This window comes from Felis catus, chromosome A3, assembly GCF_018350175.1.
Source record: "Felis catus isolate Fca126 chromosome A3, F.catus_Fca126_mat1.0, whole genome shotgun sequence".
Classification (NCBI taxonomy): Eukaryota; Metazoa; Chordata; class Mammalia; order Carnivora; family Felidae; genus Felis; species Felis catus.
In genome coordinates this window covers 89,599,298-89,621,454 of record NC_058370.1, presented here as the reverse complement: position 1 = coordinate 89,621,454, position 22,157 = coordinate 89,599,298, and the positions used below count along the sequence as shown (strand labels likewise).

Here is a 22,157-nt window from a genome sequence, read left to right as displayed (position 1 = left end):
CTAGAGTCAGGCACTCTGGATCCAGCCATGGGGTGGGACAGCGGCCGGCCAACTTATACCCTCTCTGACCTTCTACCTGAAAGGAAGGACTAGCTTGCCCTACCTCCCCACCTACAAAGTCTGGCGCAAGAATTCCCTTCTCCTTGGGCCTTCTGGCAGCGGGGCAGACAGCCCTTCGACAGATCAAGCTGGACTTGTGCTTCTCTCAGACCCTTCAGGGGCTTAAGGGACTTTGCAGCCTAGGGGTGGTAGAAGGGGGTAGATGGTGGAGCTCAGGTCTGAGGACCCCTGAAATTGTGTGCAGAAGTGAGTGTACATATACATATTGTCCTGGGAACAGCAGAAGGCCCTGTTCTCATTCAGGACCCCAAAAAGCTGGAGCCACTGACTTACAGCATCTGTCCCCACAGCCAAGTCTGACAACCATGCGTCGTTTCCTTGTCCTCCAATTGATTCTGTGCTCCTTGAAAAAGGATGTGTCTGCTTCTGTTATGGTCTCATGGTCATACTGGGGGATTGGGTAGGCCCTAGTAACTGTTCAATAGGTTAACTGTTGATTTTTTTTTTTTTAATTATTTTTAAAAGGTGAGTCAATTGAGGAGGCAGGTGCTGGAAGTGGTAGATGCAGGTAGATTCCTTTGATTAACAGAGTGGACTTTGCGTCCAGCATTAGGAAGGATTTCCCTGAAGACAGGGGGAGAGAAGAGTTCTTGAAGCTGGACCCTGGCCTCAAGCCTGTGGCCTAGTGTCTAGGAGAAGATGGTCTACCACCACTTGGAGGCATGTGGTTTTTCACCTCTGCTCCCTGCCCTTCCTGTCTCCCTCAGAACGCTGCAGACAGCAGTGGGGACCGTGCCTTCTGTCACCGGCAGGTGGCAGGGCAGGCCTCCTTTCGCCAGCTCCCCTCTACCCAGAAGCCATTGGAGATTCTAAATCAATACTCTGAACAGAGGCCTGCCCAGGAATGTAGAGCACTAGAGAAATGAGCTCTGGAATTGCTGGTGACTGGCCTCACAGGGGTAAGCTATCAGCAGGCTTCTTAGAAACGGAGCAGATTCCTGGGAAGGAAAGGGAACCATGAGTTAGGGGCTTGAAGGGGAAAAATTATAACTGTCTCATGGAAATACAGCAGAGTTTGTGAAAAAATCCCTGCTTTGGCAAAGGCAGAGCCAAATTTCTCTGTACAATGATGGAGAGGGGTCAAAGTGGGTAGCTAGAGGGAAAAAGATGGGGTCAGGGAAGCATGTCTGTGCCTAAGCAGACAATTGGGGCTGAACTCCTAAAAGTGGTAGCAGTTCAGACAAAACAAGAAAACTTTGGGAAACTCTGAAGTAGGCTAAATGGTTTACCTTTCCCTCCTCTTTACTCTCATATCCACCATCTCTGGTGGGGAAGAGGCTTCTAGGCCCAAATACTGATTCAAGGAAGCCCCTTCTCCACAGGCAAGCCAGGAAAAGATTAATCCCTGGAGGGGCCAGTTCGGTTGCAAGCACCACACCCCCAGGTGAAGGGAACTTATAAACCTTAACACTTGCTGAACACTTAGCACTGGGCCTGGCACCCCGTAACAGCTTTACAGACATCCTGTCAGCTCTGGGAAGAGTAAATTGTCAATGCACCCATTATACAGATGAAGAAAAAAGGCTCAGAAGTTCCTGTGGGTGTCCCCAGGAAGAACTAGCCCAGACAGCCTGGGTTGAGCCTTTGTCCCAGTCCTCAGCTGGCCACTCCTGACTCAGTGTCTTCTCTCTGGATGCTGCTGTCAGAGCTGCTGGAGGGCTCATCCTGGGAGGCAGCCATGGTAGACACAGCTGGTAGCTTCAGCCTTTGCTGCTTCTGATACTTGACCCTGCGGTTTTGGAACCAGACCCTCACCTATAATTGGAGGCAATGGTCAGAAATTAGAATGTGACCAGCAGTTCCCACTGCTTCCCCCATTCCCACAGTGGTCCCTGATCTCTGGTCCGCATTTGATCTTCCTTCTAAAGGAAGCATCTCCTTCAAAACACCCTTCCCTATAATTTTAGACACATTCATTCATCCAACAAGTATTTATGGAGCTCCTACTATGTACTAGGCACCATCCTAGGTGATGGTGATACAGTGGTGAGCAAGAGAGGTATGGTCCCTGACCTCATGGAACTCACAGTCCAGAGAGAGAGAGAGAGAGAGAGAGAGAGAAATATGGAAACAAAGAAATGCATAAACACAAATGCAAGTATGAACAGGGGTCTGGCCCTCCCTGAGGAAGCAGCACTTAAGCTAAGGTTCACCAGATCAGAGGCCAGTTTAATGGGAACAGAAAAAGCAGGCTGAGGCAGGGGACAACCTGTAGGAAGGCTCTGTGGTAGAACCAAGCTTGGTGTATTGGAGGACCAAAAAGAAAGAGAGTGTGGCTGAAATAGCTGAGAGTGAGATGGGGAAGTGAAAGAAGGGAAAATGGAGAGGTCAGCAGAGCCCAGATCACCTAGGACTATGGAGGCTATGGATAAGGAGTGTCAGCTTTCAGGCTACTAAATGGGATGTGACATAGTCCTGTTTGCATCTCAAGTGAATTGCACATCTGGCTGCTCTGTGAAGAAAGGATGAAAGGAGATGCAGGGAGACAGCTGGGGGCTATTGCAATGATCCAGAAAGAGCTGGGACTGGTGTGAACTACGGGCAATGGAAAAAAATGAAGCGATTCCAGCTATACTTTGGGGGTAGAGGTGACAAAGCTTGCCGATGCAATGGGAGTGGGAGAGAAGGAAGAATGTAGGATGACTTGGTATTTTGAGCAACTGGATGGATGGTGGGACCATGAGTAGGGAAAGGAACAGATCTGGAGAGAAAAAGGTCACAAACTGAAGTTTAGACTTAAGTTGAAATGCATACCCAGGAAACATCCAAGTGGAGACCTCAAGAGGGTAGATAGAGGGATGCCTGGGTGGCTCAGTTGGCTAAGCGTCTGACTCTTGATCTCACCTCGGGTCATGATCTCACGGTTGGTGGGATCAAACCTGAGTATGCTGTATACTGACAGTGTGGAGCCTGCTTGGGAGTCTCTGTCTCCGCCCCTCCCCCACAAACGTGTATGTGTGCTCTCTCAAAATAAACAAACTTAAAAAAAAAAAGAAGGTAGGGGTGCCTGGCTGACTCAGAAGAGCATGCAACTCATGATTTGGGGTTGTGAGTTTGAGCCCCATGTTGGGTGTAGAGATTACTTAAATAAAACAAAATTAAAAAAAAGAAGGTAGATAAATGTACAAGTTAGGGAAAAAAGGAGTGAGCTAAGATACAAATCTGGGAGTTGTTGGCTTATAGATGGTATTTAAAAGCGTGGGAATAAATGATGGGGCACCTGGGTGGCTCAGTTGGTTGAGCATCCAACTTCAGCTCAGGTCATGATCTCACCGTTGGTGAGTTCGAGCCCCGCGTCCGGCTCAGCCTGGAGTCTGCTTTGGATTCTGTGTCTCCCTCTCTCTGCCCCTCCCCTGCTCATGCTCAGTTTCTCTCTCTCTCTCTCTCTCAAAAATGAATAAACATTAAAAAAATGATAAAATAAAATAAAATCATGGGAATAAATGAGATCAGCTACAGAGACAATTTGAGGTCACAAAGAGTACCCTACAAAGTTGACACAGAGGAAGTGGCCAGAGAGCTGGAAAACCAAGAATGTGGTGTCCAAAAGCCAAGAGAAGAATGTGTTTACATAAGAGGAGAGGTCAACTGTACTGAGTGGGGAGTAAGACGAGGAAAGCATCTGTTGACTTTGGCAACATGGAGGTCATTAAGAGACCTGGAGGAGAAGTTTTGGGAATGGTAGGGAAAGAATTCATATCAGAATGAGTTAAGTAGATGGGAAGTGAGGACATGGAGTGCCTATAACAAATTCATGGGAAGTTTGCCTATGAAAAGAGCAGAAAAGTGGTATAGTAGCTCAAGTGAAGTATAGGGTTCTAGTGAATATTTATCATTATTTTTAATATTTAGTCCCTTGAACACACTTAACTTCATGGTCAGCTCCCTTTTTAACATGGAAACATAAGTTCTAGGTTAATATCTAGATTAACATAGTTGTTCCCATTATGTGATTTCAAACGGGACTACTTTCCTCATTCATGTAGGAAGTGTGCCAGTGATTAGGGCCTGTCTCCCTCAGTGACCTGGCACAGAGGAAGAAGGCCCATGTCTTCCCCTCAATCTCACCCAGGGCCTTCTGGGGAGCAGTGTCTGCCCCCAGGCACAGCCCTGACCCCACAGGGGTCCCTGCTCCCACCTGGTTCTCCGTAAGGTTGAGCTGGGCTGCCAGCTGGGCTCTCTTCTTCCCCACTAGATTGTGCTGTTTTGTAAACACTTTCTCCAACTCTTCCAGCTGCTTCAAGTTAAACATGGTCCGAACCCTCTTTTGAGGTCTCTCAGTGTCCTGAAGTTCCTCGGCTGGAGCCCAGTCTGGAGTGCCCCAGAGGCCTGAGCAGTGAGCCAACTCTAAGCCTAAAAAGCAGATACACACACACACACACACACACACACGTATTTAGGTATTAAATATGCATAAAATACCCCTGGAAGAATAAAGAGACTGGTGTCATTGGCTGCTTGTGGGGTGGAGTTAACCAGGTGACTGGGGGACAGGAATATAAGGGGAAACTCTTCTCCATCTGTCTTAGGAAACATTGTGGAGTTTGAACTGTAGGAATGGATTACCTATGCAAAAACTAACTTGAAAATGAGGGGCACCTGGGTGGCTCAGTCAGTTGAGCATCCAACTCTTGGTTTTGGCTCAGGTCACGATCTCACGGTTTGTGGGATTTGTGCTGAGTCAGGCTCTGCGCTGACAGCCTGGAACCTGCTTGGGATGGGATTCTCTCCTCTCTCTCTCTCTCTCTCTCTCTCTCTCTCTCTCTCTCTCTCCCTCTCTCTCTGCCCCATACCTGCTCAAGCACACACTCTCAAACAAACAAACATACATTAAAAAAAAAAAAAAACTAATTTGAAAATGAGATTAACTGTAATACAAAGCAGTAAGCTGCAATTCAGACCTCAGCTGTGTGAGGCAGTTAGGGAAAGTTGTTTTGGAAACTTGGGCATGTCGCTCAGATGCAGTGGCACGAATCTGGATGAGGTTGAGAGCCTAGGCTTTCTCTGAAGGGAAGGGTGGAGAAATGCTCAGCTGAAAGGGGTGGAAATGCAGAATGGAAAGAACCCAGGGAGTAGGCACCAGGTAAGATTGTGTTACATGGATCTTGGTATGGGTTGACAAGGCTTGCGTTAATCTTGCTCCTGTTTTCCTCAAGGGGAGGTGGGGAACCGTGAATCAGATTGCCAAAAATGGCAAAAGCTCCTGTGGGTGGATGTAAATGCTAGAGGAGAACGTTAGGTACACAGTTAAATTCTCGTTGGGGTTTAAGTGCCTGAGCCCCAGAGCCCGAGGTTCCTCTTTTAAGATACGCAAGCAGGCTCAGAGAGCAGTTAAGTGTGGGGCTTTATGCTCACCCGGACTGGGCGTGAGCGGTGGAGGCGGTACTGGGGTCCCGCCATTTGCCAGCTAAGAGCTCCTCGATGAACCTCACCACCGCAGCAGCCGCTTCCCCCAGCTAACTGGGCCGCGCGTTCCAGAAGAGAGCTACTTTGGGGAAGAGTCTAAGCTAACAGTCGTTATTCAAAGGGGCTGTGGAAGGAGCGAGAGACTAATTCTCCAGAAGAGACGCTCTGCAGCCCCAGGGCTGGTCTTGTCCCAGTCTTCCGAGGCCCCCTCTGACCTTCCCCGCACCTTCTGCTCTGCACCCGCGCGCTCACACACATCTCCTCCCACCTCAGCAGCGTGCGTGCGGGGGAAGCCTCGTGCAGTGGTCTGTTCTCGGCCAGTCCCTCTCTTGGGCTTCGGGTTCAACGGCAAGGTGAAGGGTCATTGGGCCCCTTCCCACCGACCGTGCGTGGTTCTCAAAACTCAGGGACGTCTCTATCCTGTGCCCGCTGTCGCGGCTGCCACGCTTCGGCCGCCCGCCCGGTTCCCGGGCGCCCGAGCAGCTCGTACCTGTGACGCCGAGGCCCTGGAGGCCGTAGAGGTGAGCCACGCGGAGCCCCGTCCGGGGCAGCTGGGGGCACGGCTGGTAGAGACTCACGCTCAGGTAGGCCGGCAGCCACGTCGCGGGAAACCGGGAGGGAGCCGAGCCGAGGTCCGCGGCGACGCCGGACATTGGGGCGGCGGCGGGGGGCGCGCGGCGGGCAGGCCTGGCCAGGATGGCCTCGACGGAGAAGGAAGACTCGAGGCGCCCGGGAGCGCGGGGCCTGCTTGGACCCGCGGGGCGGCGCTGGAGCTCCGAGGTCTCGTCTCCTGCGCCCGGGGGAGCGGGCGGCCGGCTGCCTCGCGGCACTGGGCTGGGCATGGCGCGGCCCCTGCCCTGTCGGGCACAGGGAGTGAAGCCACGGCCTGTGGGCAGCCGTGCAGGGAGCGCGAGGGACGAGGGGGAGCACCACGCAAAAGGGAGAGAGACTTGTTGGCCAGGAGCATTCCCGGCGGTGGACGCGGGCTCTTAAATTTGGCGAGGCGGGGCGGGGCCGGGGTCGGCCTTTTCTTCCAGCCGCCTAGGCGGGGCCACCAGCGCGCTGCGAAGCCCCCACCCTCCAAAGCCGGTCAAGCCGCCAAATCAAGGTGGGCACTCCCTCCCTTAACTCCGTATTTAAAAATGCCCTCCTTGGTGCGGTCGGAAAAGGACCCTAGCTCGCTGCAGCTTCACCTGGGGCTGAGCAGACTTTAAATACATACATACATACATACGTACATACATACATACATACATACATAAAATCTAATTTAAATATATTGATAAATACAGTGAAAAGTAAATTTCCCATCCTGTCCCCCAGCCACTCAGTTTCCTTGAGTGGAGACACCTCCATGGTCACCACTTTCTTTTGGATTTTTCCAGGAACTTTCCTCTGTCTAAAAAGGTGGAAGGGGAAAAAACTGTAACAGTTCCAGGTTAAGAAATACTCTTTACTACCAATACATAGGAGTTACTACAAAACTCCTTGAGTTCTGTAGGTGTAGGGCCGGCATTTGTATCCCTGGTTTACAGATGAATAATGAGTACTTCTAGCTGTTGTCCTTGGGCAAATTACAAGTTACTGTTTGTGTTTCCTTACCTGTAACGTGGATGGTAATAGTAGCTATCTCACGGAGTTGCTGTGCGGATTACCTGAGCTAATGCATATAAAGCATTTAGAACTGGCCTGGTGCTTGGTGATCTTTGTGCTGGGATTGTGGAGCTCCCAGGGCTTCTTGCTTCCCAGGCTCCTACTGCATTCTGCCTCCTCAAATTAATGCCTAACATTGAAACTACTCAATCGAAGGCAGTTCCATGTCATTGTCAACAGGCATCAGCTATTTAGGACACAAATATGCCTCTGTCTGCTCTGCCATGTGGGGGACCAGGGGAACCTTGCTGGAGTGAGCAGCTACCTGTCCTCTGTCGTTCCCACTCAGCAAATACCGGCCCCACCTTCTGGACAGTACTCCAAGCAGCCTGGAAGCTGAGATTGTGGGTGAAATCATCAGTGGGTGGTCCAGATAGTCCCAGTGTAGCCTTACTGTGGAGGGTGGCGGGGGGCGGGGGGGGGGCTAAGTCAGAGATGAGGGAACACAGTGACAGCTCTGGGGAAGGATGGGTGAGATGCAAACTCAGAAGATAGGGTCTCACTTACCTGAGGTCAGACTTACTGGGGCAATCAAGTGTAAGTTCTGGAGGACCCCTTCCCCCCATAACTCCCAAATCCTACACACACCACTCCATTTCTCAACATATTTGCTTTTAAGGAGATTTTTCTCAAAGAGGGAGGGGCTATGTCACCCCCCCAGGACTCCCCCCCCCCACGCCAATGGCAGTATCAAGGTGCCAACAGCATGCCTATGAGGAGGGACATGGGCACCCACTTCTTCAGACCCATAAAGACAATAACAGCTCATGCTGTTAGGGGTCAGTGGAGCACAGGGATAGAAAATGTGGATTTGGGGCTTCTTTCTCTCCTGTGTGTGCGCACTCTCTCTCTCTCTCTCTTAAATAGATAAACTTTAAAAAAAAATGTGGATTTTGGGGTTGGATAAACCTATATTTACATTCCATCATTTCTATTATTGGCATAGTGGAGACTGGTTTCTAGCAAATCTTTGTTTTGATCCATACTCTCAAGTCACCTCCTAAATTTCCTCACCTGGGAGACTAGAGTGATGATTTAGGGCAGTGCTTCTCATGCATCAGGATCACCTACAACATTCATAACACAGATTACTGGGCACCATCCTGAGAGTTTCTGATTCAGTAATGTAGGTGCTGCTTAAAAATATTAATTTTAAACAGTTTCTTAGGTGATGCTGATGCTGTTGATCTCGGAACTGTACATTGAGAACCAATGACCAAGGTGATGGTATTTATGAAGTCTTATCTTGGTATCTTTGGTAGCTGGCATAGTGACTGAAAAATAATAAGTGAAAAATTGCGCTTTTTTTAAATATTAAAAAAATCTATCTAATGTTCAGTAAATCTTAGCTTTTCTCTAGGTCTAGATTACAATTATAAATTCCATTCTTCATCCTAATTAAAAATTTACTGTTGTCTACATCCCCTGATTGCGTATATACTAAAAAATAATGTAACATTAATTTTTTTAAAAATCTGTCATTTCTGTGACTTTGGATAAGTGGATTATTCACTCCAAGCCTCTAATTTCTTATAAAATGGGAATGATTTATTAAGTGAGAAAATAATACCCACCTGATGGGATTGGTACACGAATTAAATGAGATGGTGTTTTTAGTTAAATGGTAACTATTATGGGGAGGAGAGAGGCTATTTACATTGGTAGATGTGTTGGGCTAAACTTCTTAAAAGTGTTCAGTGAGAGATAGGATGAGGACAGATTTATAGGGCCAAGGGTCTGGTTTGTGTCACTTTATGCACTGAGACTCTCAATGGGCTAATCTGCAGCAGCAGGCATCCTGGAATTAGGGGGAGTTGACAAAGAACAAGAAAAAACTTGTTGGAAAAAGATGGAAGGCTTAAGAACATTTTAAGTCTATTTGTGCTGATTTTTTGGTAAAGAATGTACTCACTGTGTCTCTAGCTCTGGAGTTAGTACACAATTCACTGTCCAGTACATAGTTATCTGTTTTCTGTTATTTCACTTAGGCTATAAATTCCTCTAAGGACAGGTATTAATATTCTCAATTTAAATATTAGTAAAAAGAGCAAGAGAGGTTAACAGACTGTCAACATTTAAATCTCTTAGCTATGTGTCATTTAGCAAAATGTGGTTTTAATTTGCAATTATTTCCCTGAAGATGTTTATGTTCAGCATCTTTTCATAAGTTTATCAACCACTTGGATATCCTTTTTTGTGTGAAGTGCCTGTTAAGTGCTTTGCTTATTTTTACATTGGGTTACTATCTTTTCTTTATTCATTTGTAAGATGGTTTACATATAGATAGATATTTTGGGATCAAGTTCTTTGTTGCACTGTAAAGAGAAGAAAATATCTTCTCCCATTCTGGGGTCTGCCTTTTCATTCTTTTATTGTTGGTCTTTTTATGAACAAAAATTACCAATTTTAATAAAGTTTAATTATCTGCTTTTGTGTCCTTTAAAAGAAACCTTTCCCTGCCCCTAGTCATGAAGATACTCTCCTGTTATTTTTTTTTTCCTTGTTATTTTAAAATTTTCTTTTTTTGAACGTTTATTTATTTTTGGGACAGAGAGAGACAGAGCATGAACCGGGAACGGGGGAGGGGCAGAGAGAGAGGGAGACACAGAATCGGAAACAGGCTCCAGGCTCTGAGCCATCAGCCCAGAGCCTGACGCGGGGCTCGAACTCACGGACCGCGAGATCGTGACCTGGCTGAAGCCGGACGCTTAACCGACTGCACCACCCAGGCGCCCCTTCCTTGTTATTTCAGCTTTTACATTTAGGTCTGGAATTGATTTTTGTGTAGCTGTTAGGGAAAAGATTTTTAAAGGATGAGTCAAAGGGTGCCTGGGTGGCTCAGTCAGTTGAGCGTCCAACTCTTGGTTTCGGCTCAGAAACCACATTCGATCTCACATTTTGTGGGTTCGAGCCCTGCATCGGGCTCTACATTGACAGTGCTGAGTCTGCTTGGGATTCTCCTCTCTCTCACTCGCCCCCCCCCCCCCCCCCCCCGTCTCTCTCAAAGTGAATAAATAAACTTAAAAAAAATTAAAGGATGAGTCAAAATCTGAAGCTATAAATGAAAGTATTGATTGATTCAAATACACAAAAATTTAAAAATTAATTGTAATGATGGCTTGTAACTGTACTTTTTGTTTTCTACATGATAAGAGATTAATACATTTAAAGAAAAAACAATTTGTATGTAAAAGCTAGTATTATTCTAACTTTGGTTTGTAACTGCAAATCTTGCTTTCTACATAATTTAAGAAACTAGCACATTTAAAATATTTATTTATGTTTTTTGGCATACAATATATAAAGATGTAATTTTGTGGCAAAAACAACTGAAAAGAGATGGAGACAAAGCTGTAAAGGAGCAGAGTTTTTGTAATATTATTGAAGTTAAGCTGGTATAAATTCAAATTAGAGTGTTATAACTTTAGGATGTTTAATGTAATCCTGATGGTAACCATAAAGAAAATAGTTATAGAGTGTACAGAAAAGGAAATGAGAAATGAATTTAAACAATTCACTACAAAAAAAAAATCAACCAGACACAAAATAAGACAGTAATGCTGGAAATGAGGGACAAAATAGCTATTATAAGGCATATAGAAAATGAATAGCACAATGACAGATGTAAGGCCCTCCTTATTGGTAATTACTTTAAATGTAAATGGATTAAACTTCCCAATCAGAAAACAGAGATTATATCCCATCCAATGAGAAAAGAACTTCTTCGATTTTTCCCAAGGGTCGTCAGACATACTCCACTAAATATGGTCTACCATGTCCAACTGGACAAAAGCAGTGTTTTTTTTTTTTTTTAAGGGGGTGGGTAATGCATAGGGAGAAAAGCTCTACATGTGCATTTCTTCTTGTTTGAGATTCACAAATTCCCTTTATATAATGGTGTATCAATGTTCTGTACTTCGTGTATGAACATAAAAATATCAAAGGTGAACTTTGGAATTAATCTAGTTATGTCCTCCAGAGAGAACAGAAATAGGTTAAAGAGAGATAATTACATAGAAGTGGTTTAATAAACAGTTTAGTATCATACCTGATTCACTCTTACTCAGTTCATGGAAGTGACTTTCTGAAGATGGGGCTGAATGAAATATGGCCAATCAATTTATTCACAAAGATCAGACCTTGACCTTGGTTTAGTTGAAGTCATATGCATATGTCCATCCATATTGTATACCAGTGGAGTTGAATCTTAGTTTTAACATGACTTAAATGTAAGCCTTGAAACAGTGCAGCCTTGGAAAGGGCAGTACATCAACCAATAGTCAAGACACCTGGGTTCCAGTACCAGCTCTGCCAACAGGTTTTGTGACTTTGGGTAAGATCATAATAATTATTGAGCAGTTGTTAGGCTTTGAGAAACTGAACTAGGTATTTTATCATATTAAATCTTAATAGCCACTTTGTAAATCAAATAATACATTTACTTTGTACAGGTGAGGAAATTAAAACTCTGAGAAGCTGATTAACAATAGCCAAGATCACTCAGCTGGTAAATGACAAAACTAGGGTTTGACACAAGCTTTTCTCTACACTAAAGTATTTCCATCATTTAATCTTTTGAATCTTAGTTTATTTCTTTGTGGATGTGAAGCTCTGTATACTTTGTAAATTTGATGTTTTTTGATTTCAGTGTAAATATTTAAATATAATATTCTGTTCTTTTTTTTATTAGTAGTATCCATTTTATGACTGTTGGTAGATATTTTTCTCAGTTTGTATTATCTCTATTGAAAATTTACTTCAGTCAGATTTATCAAATTATGAAATCCTTATTTGGATTGGCTTAACATTCCGTAGCATCATGGTTTAATTTTACATTTGTTATATTTGTAAAAGAAAGTTAAATATTACAGAATTTGACTCCTGCAGTCAAAAACTACAAGTACCTTTTGCTGAAAGTAGAGATGAAAGCAACTTCTATCCCCTCCAGCAGGAGATACCTAGTTATGTCCTCCAGAGAGGATGTTCCTCAGAAGGATGTTCCTCATATTTGTTCGCCCAAAGGTTAGGGGAATAGAAGCACCTACAATCATTTGCCAAACTCCTCCTCACTTTCGCTATCACTTTGGTCTGGTGCCTAAAGATAAAATTGTTATTGTGTATATGGGGACAAAAAGGGCATATTTATAGATAGATAAAAACAAATGATCCAAATCTATTATATCAACACTATATCTCACTGGAGATCCAAAGACACAAGGAAATTGAAAGTGGGACAATAGAATAAGATATTACATGCAAATAGTAACCGAAAAAGAGCAGGTGTGGATATACTAATATCAGGCAACATAGATTATAAACCAAAAAAGGTTATAAGAGACAAATAAGGACATTATATATTACACAAAGTTCAACATAGCAAGAAGTTTAATGCAAATAGTTACGTACTTTGTGACGGACCAAAATATATGAAGCAAAAACTGATAGAATTGAAGGGAGAAATGCACAGTTTTACGGTAAAAGCTGGAGGCTTCTATAACCTACTCACAATAATGTATAGAACAACCAGACAGAAGATAAGTAGGGAAATAGAAGACTTAACACAATAAAACTGTTAAATCTAACAGACATATATAGACCACTCTACCTAACAACAGAATTCACATTTTTTTTTCTCAAGTGCACATGGAACATTTTCTAGGATAGACTATATATTAGGTCACAAATTAAGTCTCAATAGATTTTAAAATATAGATTTTAAAAGTATCTCCTCCAACAGCAATGAGATGAAGTTAGAAGTGAATAAAAAAAGGAAAGCTGGAAAATTCACAAAAAAACTAAGCCACACACTTTTTTTTTTTTAATTTTTTTTCAACGTTTTTATTTATTTTTGGGACAGAGAGAGACAGAGCACGAACGGGGGAGGGGCAGAGAGAGAGGGAGACACAGAATCGGAAACAGGCTCCAGGCTCTGAGCCATCAGCCCAGAGCCTGATGCGGGGCTCGAACTCACGGGCCGCGAGATCGTGACCTGGCTGAAGTCGGATGCTTAACTGACTGCGCCACCCAGGCGCCCCAGCCACACAATTTTAAACAAACAATAAATAAAAACAAAAATCATGAGGGATATGAGAAAATCTTAGAGATGAACAAAAATGAAACATAACATACCAAAACTCATAGGGTTCAATGGAAGTGCTACCAAGGGGGGAATTTATAATTATAAATGCTTACATTCAAGAGAGAGATCTCAGATCAACAACATAATTTTCAACTTAAGGAAATAGAAAAAGAAGAATAAACTAAAACCAAAGATAACAGAAGGAAGGAAATAATAAAGATTAAAACAGAGATAAATGAAATAGAGGATAGAAAAGCAATAGAGAAGATTAATGAAACCAAAAGTTGGTTCTTCAAAATATCAACAAAATTGCCAAACCTTTAGCTAGATGGACTAAGAAGAAAAGTCAAGACTCAAATTACTAAATGAGAAATGAAGATGGGACATTATTACCAATTTTATAGAAATAAAAGGATTATGAGACAATACTATGAACAATTGTATGCCAAAGTTGGATAACCTATATGAAATGGACAAGTTCCTAGAAACACACAACCTACCAAGACTAAATCACAAAGAAATAGAAAATTGGAATAGACCTATAACTAGTAAGAAGATTGAATCAGTATTCAGAGATCTTCAAACAAAGAAAACCTCTGGACCTGATGGCTTCACAGGGGAATTCTACCAAGAAGTACTAATACAATCCTTCTCAAACTTTTCTAAAAAATTGAAGAGGAGGGAACACTTCCTCATTTTTGTGATGTCAGCATTACCTGATACAGGATAGCCAAACAAAGACACTACAAGAAAACTACAGTCTAATATCCCTGATGAACATAGGTGCAAAAACCTCAACAAAATATTAGCAAACAGAATTCTGTAGCATATTAAAAGGTTATACACCATGACTAAGTGGGATTTATTACTGGAATGCAAGGATGGTTCAACATATGAAAATTGATGAATATAATTCACCACATCAACATACAGGGGGTAAAACACATTATCATCTCAACTGATGCAGAAAACGTATTTGATAAAATTTAGCACATTTCACACTTTCATGATAAATACTCAACAAACTAGGGATAGAAGAAAACTATCTCAACCTAGTAAGAATCATAGAATAAAAATGCATAGTAAACATTATATCCAATGATGAAAGACTTTTCCTCTAAAATCAGGATCAAGGCTTTCACCACTTGTATTCAGAACACGACTGGAAGGGGCGCCTGAGTGGCTCTGTCAGTTAAGTGTTGGACTTGGGCTCAGGTTATGATCTCACAGTATAAGGGTTCGAGCCCTGTGTCCAGCTCTGTGCTGACAACATGGAGGCCGCTTGGGATTCTCTCTCTCTGCTTCTCTCTCTCTGCCGTTCCCCTATTCACGCTGTCTCTTTCTCTCTCAAAATAAATAAATAAACTTAAAAAATTTAAAAACAAAAACAGAATACAACTGTTGGGGCACCTGGCTGGTTCAGTTGGAAGAACATATAGCTCTTGATCTCAGAGTCATGAGTTTGAGCCCCCATTGGTGTAGAGATTACTAAAAAATTTCCAACAAGAAATAAGGGGTGCCTGGGTGGCTCAGTTGGTTAAACATCCAACTCTTAGTTTTGGCTGGGGTCATGATCTCATGGTTCATGTGATCAAGCCCCACATCAGGCTGCTGCATGCTGACAGCACAGAACCTGCTTGGGATTCTCTCCCTCTCTCTTTGCCCTTCCCCTGCTTGTGTTATCTCTCTCTCTCAAAAATAAATAAACTTAAAAAAAAAAGAAATAAAAGGCATCCAAAGTGAAAAAGAAGTAAAATATCTCTGTTTGCAGATAATATGGCTTTATATGTAGAAAACTCTAAAGATTCCACACACAAAAAAACCTGTTAGAATAAATCATGAATTCAACAAAGTAGCAGAATCAAAGTCAACACATGAAAATAATTTGCATTTCTATACACAAACAATGAACAATCTGAAAACAAATTATAAAAACAATTCCATTTACAGTAGCATCAAAATGAATAAAATACTTAGGAATTAACTTAACCAATGAGGTGAAAGACTTGTACAATGAAAACTAGAAAGCATTGCTGAAAGAATTGGAGAAGACACAAATGGAAATAGATTCTATGTTCATGGATTGGAAGGCAATATTGGTTTTTTTTTGTTTTTTTTAAATTTTTACTTTTTTTTTTTTTCAACGTTTATTTATTTTTGGGACAGAGAGAGACAGAGCATGAACGGGAGAGGGGCAGAGAGAGAGGGAGACACAGAATCGGAAACAGGCTCCAGGCTCTGAGCCATCAGCCCAGAGCCCGACGCGGGGCTCGAACTCACGGACCGCGAGATCGTGACCTGGCTGAAGTCGGACGCTTAACCGACTGCGCCACCCAGGCGCCCCGGAAGGCAATATTGTTAAAATGTCAATGCTACCCAAAGTGATCTGTAGATTCAATGCCTATTAAAATCCCAATGATGTTTTTCACAGAAATAGGAAAACCCATCTTAAAATTTGTATGGAATTTCAAGTGACCCTGTATAGCCAAATCGATACTGAAAAAGAAGAAAAACACTGGAAGACTTCTACTTCCTGATTTCAAAACTTAGTTCAAAGATACAGTAATAAAAACAGAGTGGTATTGGCATAAAGCAGACATATAGACCCATAGAATAGAATAGAGAGCCCAGAATTAAACCCTTATGTATATGGCCAAATGATTCTTGACAAGGACTCCAAGACCATTAAATGGGTAAAAAAACAGTCTTTTCAACAAATGGTACTGTATATCCACATGCAAAATAATGAAGGTGGACCCTTACCCAACACCACATACAAAAATTAACTAAAAATTGCTCAAAGACCTAAATGTAAGACCTAAAACAATAAAACTCTTAGAAGAAAACATAAGACAAAAGCTTCACAACATTGTATTTGGCAATGATTTCCTGACTATAACACAAAAGGAAAAATAGACAAATTGGACTTCGTGAAAATTTTTAGTAATTTGTGCATCAAAACACAACTATCAACATGCCCTTGTTGTGATGAGTACTGGGTGTTGGACGAAAGTGTTGAATCACTATATTGTACACCTGAAACTAATATTACACTGTATGTTAACTGGAATTTAAATAAAAACTTAAAAAAAAGACACTATCAACACAGTAAAAAGACAACCCACAGAATGGGAGAAAATATTGGTAAATCATATATCTGATAAGACAATTATAGCTAAGATATATAAAGAACTATTACAATTCAATAATAAAAAAGCAATCCAATTAAAAAATAGGCAAAGGATCTGAATAGATGTTTCACCAACGATGTGCAAATGGCCAATGACCATGTGAAAAGATGTTCGACATCGCTAAACATTAGGGAAATGCAAATCAAAACTGCAGTGAGATACCACCTCATACGGCCAGTAGGATGGCCACTACCCAAAAGACGGGAAACAATAAGTGCTGGTGAGGATGTAGAGACATTGGAAACCTCGTGCACTGTTGATGGGAATGTAAAAGGTAAAGCTGCTATGGAAAACAGTATGACAGTTCCTCAAAAAATTAAAAATAGAATTACCATATGGCCCAGCAATTCCACTTCTTGGTTTTTACCCAAAAGAATTGACAGCAGGGTCTGGAAGAGATATTTGTACACCCATGTTCACAAAAGCATTATTCACGATAGCTAAAACATGGAAGCAACCTGTGTCCATCAGTGGTTGAATGGATTAGCAAAATGTGGTATACACACACAATGGAATATTATTCAGCCTTAAAAAGGAAAGAAATTCTGCCATACACTATAACATGGATGAAACTTGAGGACAATATACTCAGTAAAGTAAGTACAGAATGACAAATACTATATGATTCCGTTTATATGAAGTACATGTTCAAAATCATAAAGACAATGTATAATGGTGGTTTCCAGGAGAGGGTGAAGGGGAGTACAGGGAGTTACCATCTAATGGGTAAAGAGTTTCAGTTATACAAGATGAAGAGTCATGGGGACTGATAGGGATGATGGTTCTACAACCATGTGAATGAATTTAATACCTCTGGACTTCACACTTAAACTTAAAGATGGTAATACAACAACAGAAAAAAGTGGGAAAAAAGACAATGGAGACATCTCTTCATTGTATTGAGAGAGATTATCCACCTAGCAGTTTATATCCTATAATTTGGATAACTATAATTATATATCATAATACTAAACATAAACATAAAGTGACAATTTTATGTCATTTAACATATTAAACTATTATTCAAGAGAGAGGTAAAAATGGAAGCATTTTCAGACATACAAAGACCAAGAGAGTTTGCTACCCAAAGACGCTTCTTTATAAGAGACATGTTAAAGAGTAGATTAGCAAGAAAAAACAAAACTCAAAAGGCACACACAAAAAAGCATAGAGGTTTTTTAATCTGTCAATAAATTTTCATGAACTATTAATTATTAAGAATAATGTTTTTAAATTACAAAATTAAAATTTCAACAGCAATAATAAAATTGGGCATATTAAACAATGGGCCTGTTAAAAGGTTATTGTCATGATCAGGAGAAGAATTAAAAATATTGATTAATTTTATTTCTTAGTAGCAAAAATAATAGTTAAGGTTGTATATTAAAAATTCATGGACAAAGACTAAAAGAACAGAAATACAATACATGCTTTGAAACCAGCAAAGGGTTTATTTTATTTTTTAAAGATTAGAAATTGATTTTTATTTTTTTTAAAGTTCATTTATTTATTTTGAGAGAGAGAGAGAGAAGGGGAGGGGCAGAGAGAGAGGAAGAGAGAATCCCAAGCACTGTCAGTGCAGAGCCCCAAGCAGGACTCGAACTCACAAACTGTGAGATCATGACCTGAGCGGAGATCAAGAGTCAGACGTTTAACTGACTGAGCCACCCAGGTGCCCCCAAAACAGCAAAGGGTCTTAAAAGGGGAGCAGTGTGGATGTGGAAATTTTTATCATTTTTCTAGAAGGTAATAAAGGAGACAAATTTTTTAAAAAAGAACCGTAAACAGAAAATACAAAGAAATTGGAGAAAAAAAGTCCAAATCAAATAGCATTCACACAACATGAAAGAGAACCTTACCCTATGTTTAACTGAGATGAGTGTTTCTTTTTTTTTTAATTTTTTTTTAATGTTTTTACTTATTTTTGAGACAGAGAGAGACAGAGCATGAACGGGGGAGAGGCAGAGAGAGAGAGGGAGACACAGAATCGGAAGCAGGCTCCAGGCTCTGAGCCATCAGCCCAGAGCCCGACGCGGGGCTCGAATTCACGGACCGCGAGATCGTGACCTGAGCTGAAGTTGGACGCTTAACCGACTGAGACACCCAGGCGCCCCTGAGATGAATGTTTCTAAACCAGAAAGAGATGGTAGGTCAGGATAGCTTTCCTAACTCATGGTTCTTGAATTTGCTCTTTAAGATGTTTTAGTGAAGAGGTATATATATATATATGAAAATACTATTCTCACGATCTCTGCCTGAAGAATCTACTGGAAAAAAAAACTTCAGACAACCAAAAATGACAGGACAGAAAACAGCATAAAGGATAGTGGCAATGATCATCAGTGGTCCCTATTATCACAAACCTGAATCTGATCAAGTCTTTAGATCTAACTGCCAAGTCACAGGAAATACAGTGACCAGAGCAACATGTTTAAACACCACAGGGATGCAATCACAAAATCCAGAGTACAGAGAGAGAGAGGGAGAGGGAGGGGGCATAGAGAGAGGGAGAGAGAGAATCCTACACCTAACAGTGCAGAGCCTGACATGTGGCTCGATCCCTCAAACCATGAGATCATGACCTGAGCTGACCCAAGAGTCAGATGCTTAACCGACTGAGCCACCTAGGCGCCCCACTATCTATCTTCATCAATAAATAAATCGTAAGAAAAAAAAAGGTGAAGAGAGAACCTATAAGTTAACAGTCATAAGAGACATATTAACCAATTGCAATTATTAGACCTTATTAGGAGTCAAAGAAACTGTATAAATATTTATGAGGTAATTGAGGAAATTTGAATACTGGAACTTGAATGACATGAAAGATTATTGTTTTATTTTTTTAGGGATTGTAATGGTATATTTAAAAAAAATTTTTTAATGTTTATTTAAAGAGACAGAAAGAGACAAAGCATGAGCATGGGAGGGGCAGAGAGAGGGGGAGACACAGAATCTGAAGCAGATCCAGGCTCTGAGCTGTCAGCACAGAGCTGGACGTGGGGCTGGAACTCATAAACCGCGAGATCATGACTGGAGCCAAAGTTGGACACTTAACCCACTGAGCCACCCAGGCGCCCCTGTAACGGTATATTTTTAAGGTATGTTAGTGATAATTCTTTAGGTTGTATGTAATAAGTCCTTATGTTTTAGAAAAACCTGCTGCACTATTTACACATGAAAATATATGGCATCAGAATTTGCTTCAAAGCAATCTGGGATGGGTGATTGGCCAACACATGGTTGGCAATGAGTTGAAAATTGTTGAAACTGGCTGATGAGTGTATGGAGTTTCATTATAGTAGTTTTTCTGCTTTTGTTTATATTTAAAAATTTCTGTAACAAAAAGCTACAATAAAAATAAAGACTAGCAATAAATGAATTGTGTTCAACATAAGTATGTAGGAAAAAACCAATAGGGGAAAAAGCTAAAGAAAATAGAGGGAAAATTCAGATAAGAACAAAAAGTAATGAAATAGAAAAAAAAGATACAGTTAATAGAAAAAGATGGTACAGTTGAGAAGATCAACAAAATCCAAAATGGTTCTTTGGAAGAGATAATAAAATAAACAAACCACTATGAAGATTTATCAAGAGTAAAAAGAGAAAAGGTATAATAGAAATTATTTGGAATGATGACAGAGTAGGCTGGAAATAAAATAGAGATTATTCCATTCAAGACAAAAATCATAAACCAATTATCCTATGATGCTAAAGTGCTCAGATGTTAAGTCAAATCTTAGCAATTTGAATTTGGTCACTTATATAAAAATAATCATAATCAAGTAGGGTTTGTCCTGAAAAGGTAAGGAATTTCAACATCATAAAATCTCTTAAGGAATATACCATATTAACAGGCTTTCGGGTTGCGCTGCCAGGTGTCCAAGAGGTTCTCTGAGTTCCCACTCAAGTACATCTGCAATTCAAAATGCCGCACCCATCCCCCCAAACTCAGCCCTCCAACCCTAGTAACTCCCAAGTCTTTTCTGAGGTGGATGTTGGAGGGGAACAAGTTGGTTGAATTGTCTTAGAATTGCTTGCAGATATTGTACCCAAAACTGCAGAAAAATTTTGTGCATGTGTACAGGAGACAAAGGTATTGGACCCACCACTGGGAAACCTCTCCATTTTGAAGGATGCCCTTTCCATCAGATTATTAAGAAATTTATGATTCAGGGTGGAGACTTCTCAAATCAAAATGTGACAGGTCGAGAAAGTATTTACGGTGAAAAATTTGAGGATGAAAATTTTTATTATAAGCATGATCAGGAAGATTTATCGAGCATGGCAAATGCAGGTTGCAAATACAAATGGTTCTCAGTTCTTTATCACAACAGTTTCCCTCTCCTCATTTGGATGGGAAACATGTGATACTTGGCCAAGTAATTAAAGGAATGGGTGTGGCAAGGATACTGGAAAATGTAGAAGTGAAAGGTGTAAAACCTGCCAAATTGTGTGTTATTGCAGAATGCAAAGAATTGAAGGAAGGGGATGATTGGAGCATATCTCCAAAAGATGGTTCTGATGACAGTCATCCAGGTTTCCCTGAGGATGCAGATATAGATTTAAAAGATATAGATAAAATGTTACTAATAACAGAAGACTTAAAAATATTGGAAATACTTTTCTTCAAATCCCAGAACTGGGAGATGGCCATTAAAAAAATATATGAAAGTTTTAAGATATGTGGAAGGTTCAAAGACTTATTGAGAAAGCAGATAGATTGAAGCTGCACCGACAGCTTTAAGCTGCGAGCTGAATATTGGTGCCTGTAAACTGGAGATGTCAAGTTGGCAGGGAGCAATTGGCAGTTGTTTGGAGGCTCTTGAAATAGACCCATCAAATACCAAATCATGGTACTATAGAGCTCAGGGATGGCAAGGATTAAAAGAATAGATCAAGCATTGGCTGACCTTTTTGTTTTTAATATTTATTTATTTTTGAGAGAGGGAGAGAGACAGACCACGAGCAAGGTAGGGGCAGAGAGAGAGGGAGATACAGAACCCATGTGAAGCAGGCTCCAGGCTCTGAGCTATCAGCACAGTGCCTGATGTGGGGCTTGAACTCATGGACCATGAGATTTTACCTGAGCTGAAGTTGGATGCTTAATCGATTGAGCCACCCAGGTGCCCCAAGCATTGACTGATCTTAAGAAAGCTCAGGAAATAGCACTGGAAAATAAAGCTATCCAGGCAGAACTGTTGAAAGCCAAAGAAAAGATAAAGGCACAGAAAGATAGGGAGAAGGCAGCATATGCAAAAATGCCTAATAAGGAATTCAGCTTACTTAAATATTATGCATTGATTGTATAAAGACAATAAGAAATTTTAAGATTTTTCTCTGTTACAGATGATCCTTGATGTGTTTCCTTTGATACTTCAGTTTCCCAATGTTTACAGCTTAGGAATACTGGAAAGGGTTCAATCTTATTAAAACAGAGTTTCACACACACATACACACAAAAGGAATACACCATATTAACAGATTAAAGAAAAATATATAACATTCTTAATAGATGCAGAAGGAGCATTTGATCAATTTTCTACAATCATTTAAAAATGTAAAGTTTTAGTAAACTTAAGGGTAAAAGGTTGTCATCAAAGTGGTATTGCATATAAACAGGTTGAAGAAAAAACTATAATGATCTTATAGGTCTAGAAAATTTTTTTATAAAATTCAACATAAATTCATTTAAAAATTATACCTTTTAC

The 22,157-nt window shown here is 41.2% G+C and overlaps 1 protein-coding gene and 1 pseudogene across 1 annotated transcript; one reads left to right on the top strand and one right to left on the bottom strand.

Annotated features, from left to right (window-relative positions):
* Positions 1–23: 23 nt before the first annotated feature.
* Positions 24–6,533, bottom strand: NOTO (notochord homeobox). The gene is made up of 3 exons (XM_023251769.2): positions 6,017–6,533; positions 4,259–4,473; positions 24–1,875 (listed from the first exon to the last, which is right to left on the bottom strand). The coding sequence occupies exons 1-3, from the start codon at positions 6,366–6,368 to the stop codon at positions 1,717–1,719; spliced, it is 726 nt and encodes a 241-aa protein (XP_023107537.2). The 5' UTR covers positions 6,369–6,533; the 3' UTR covers positions 24–1,716.
* Positions 6,534–19,430: 12,897 nt separating this feature from the next.
* Positions 19,431–21,481, top strand: LOC101097634 (annotated as a pseudogene).
* The last annotated feature ends 676 nt before the right edge of the window (positions 21,482–22,157 follow it).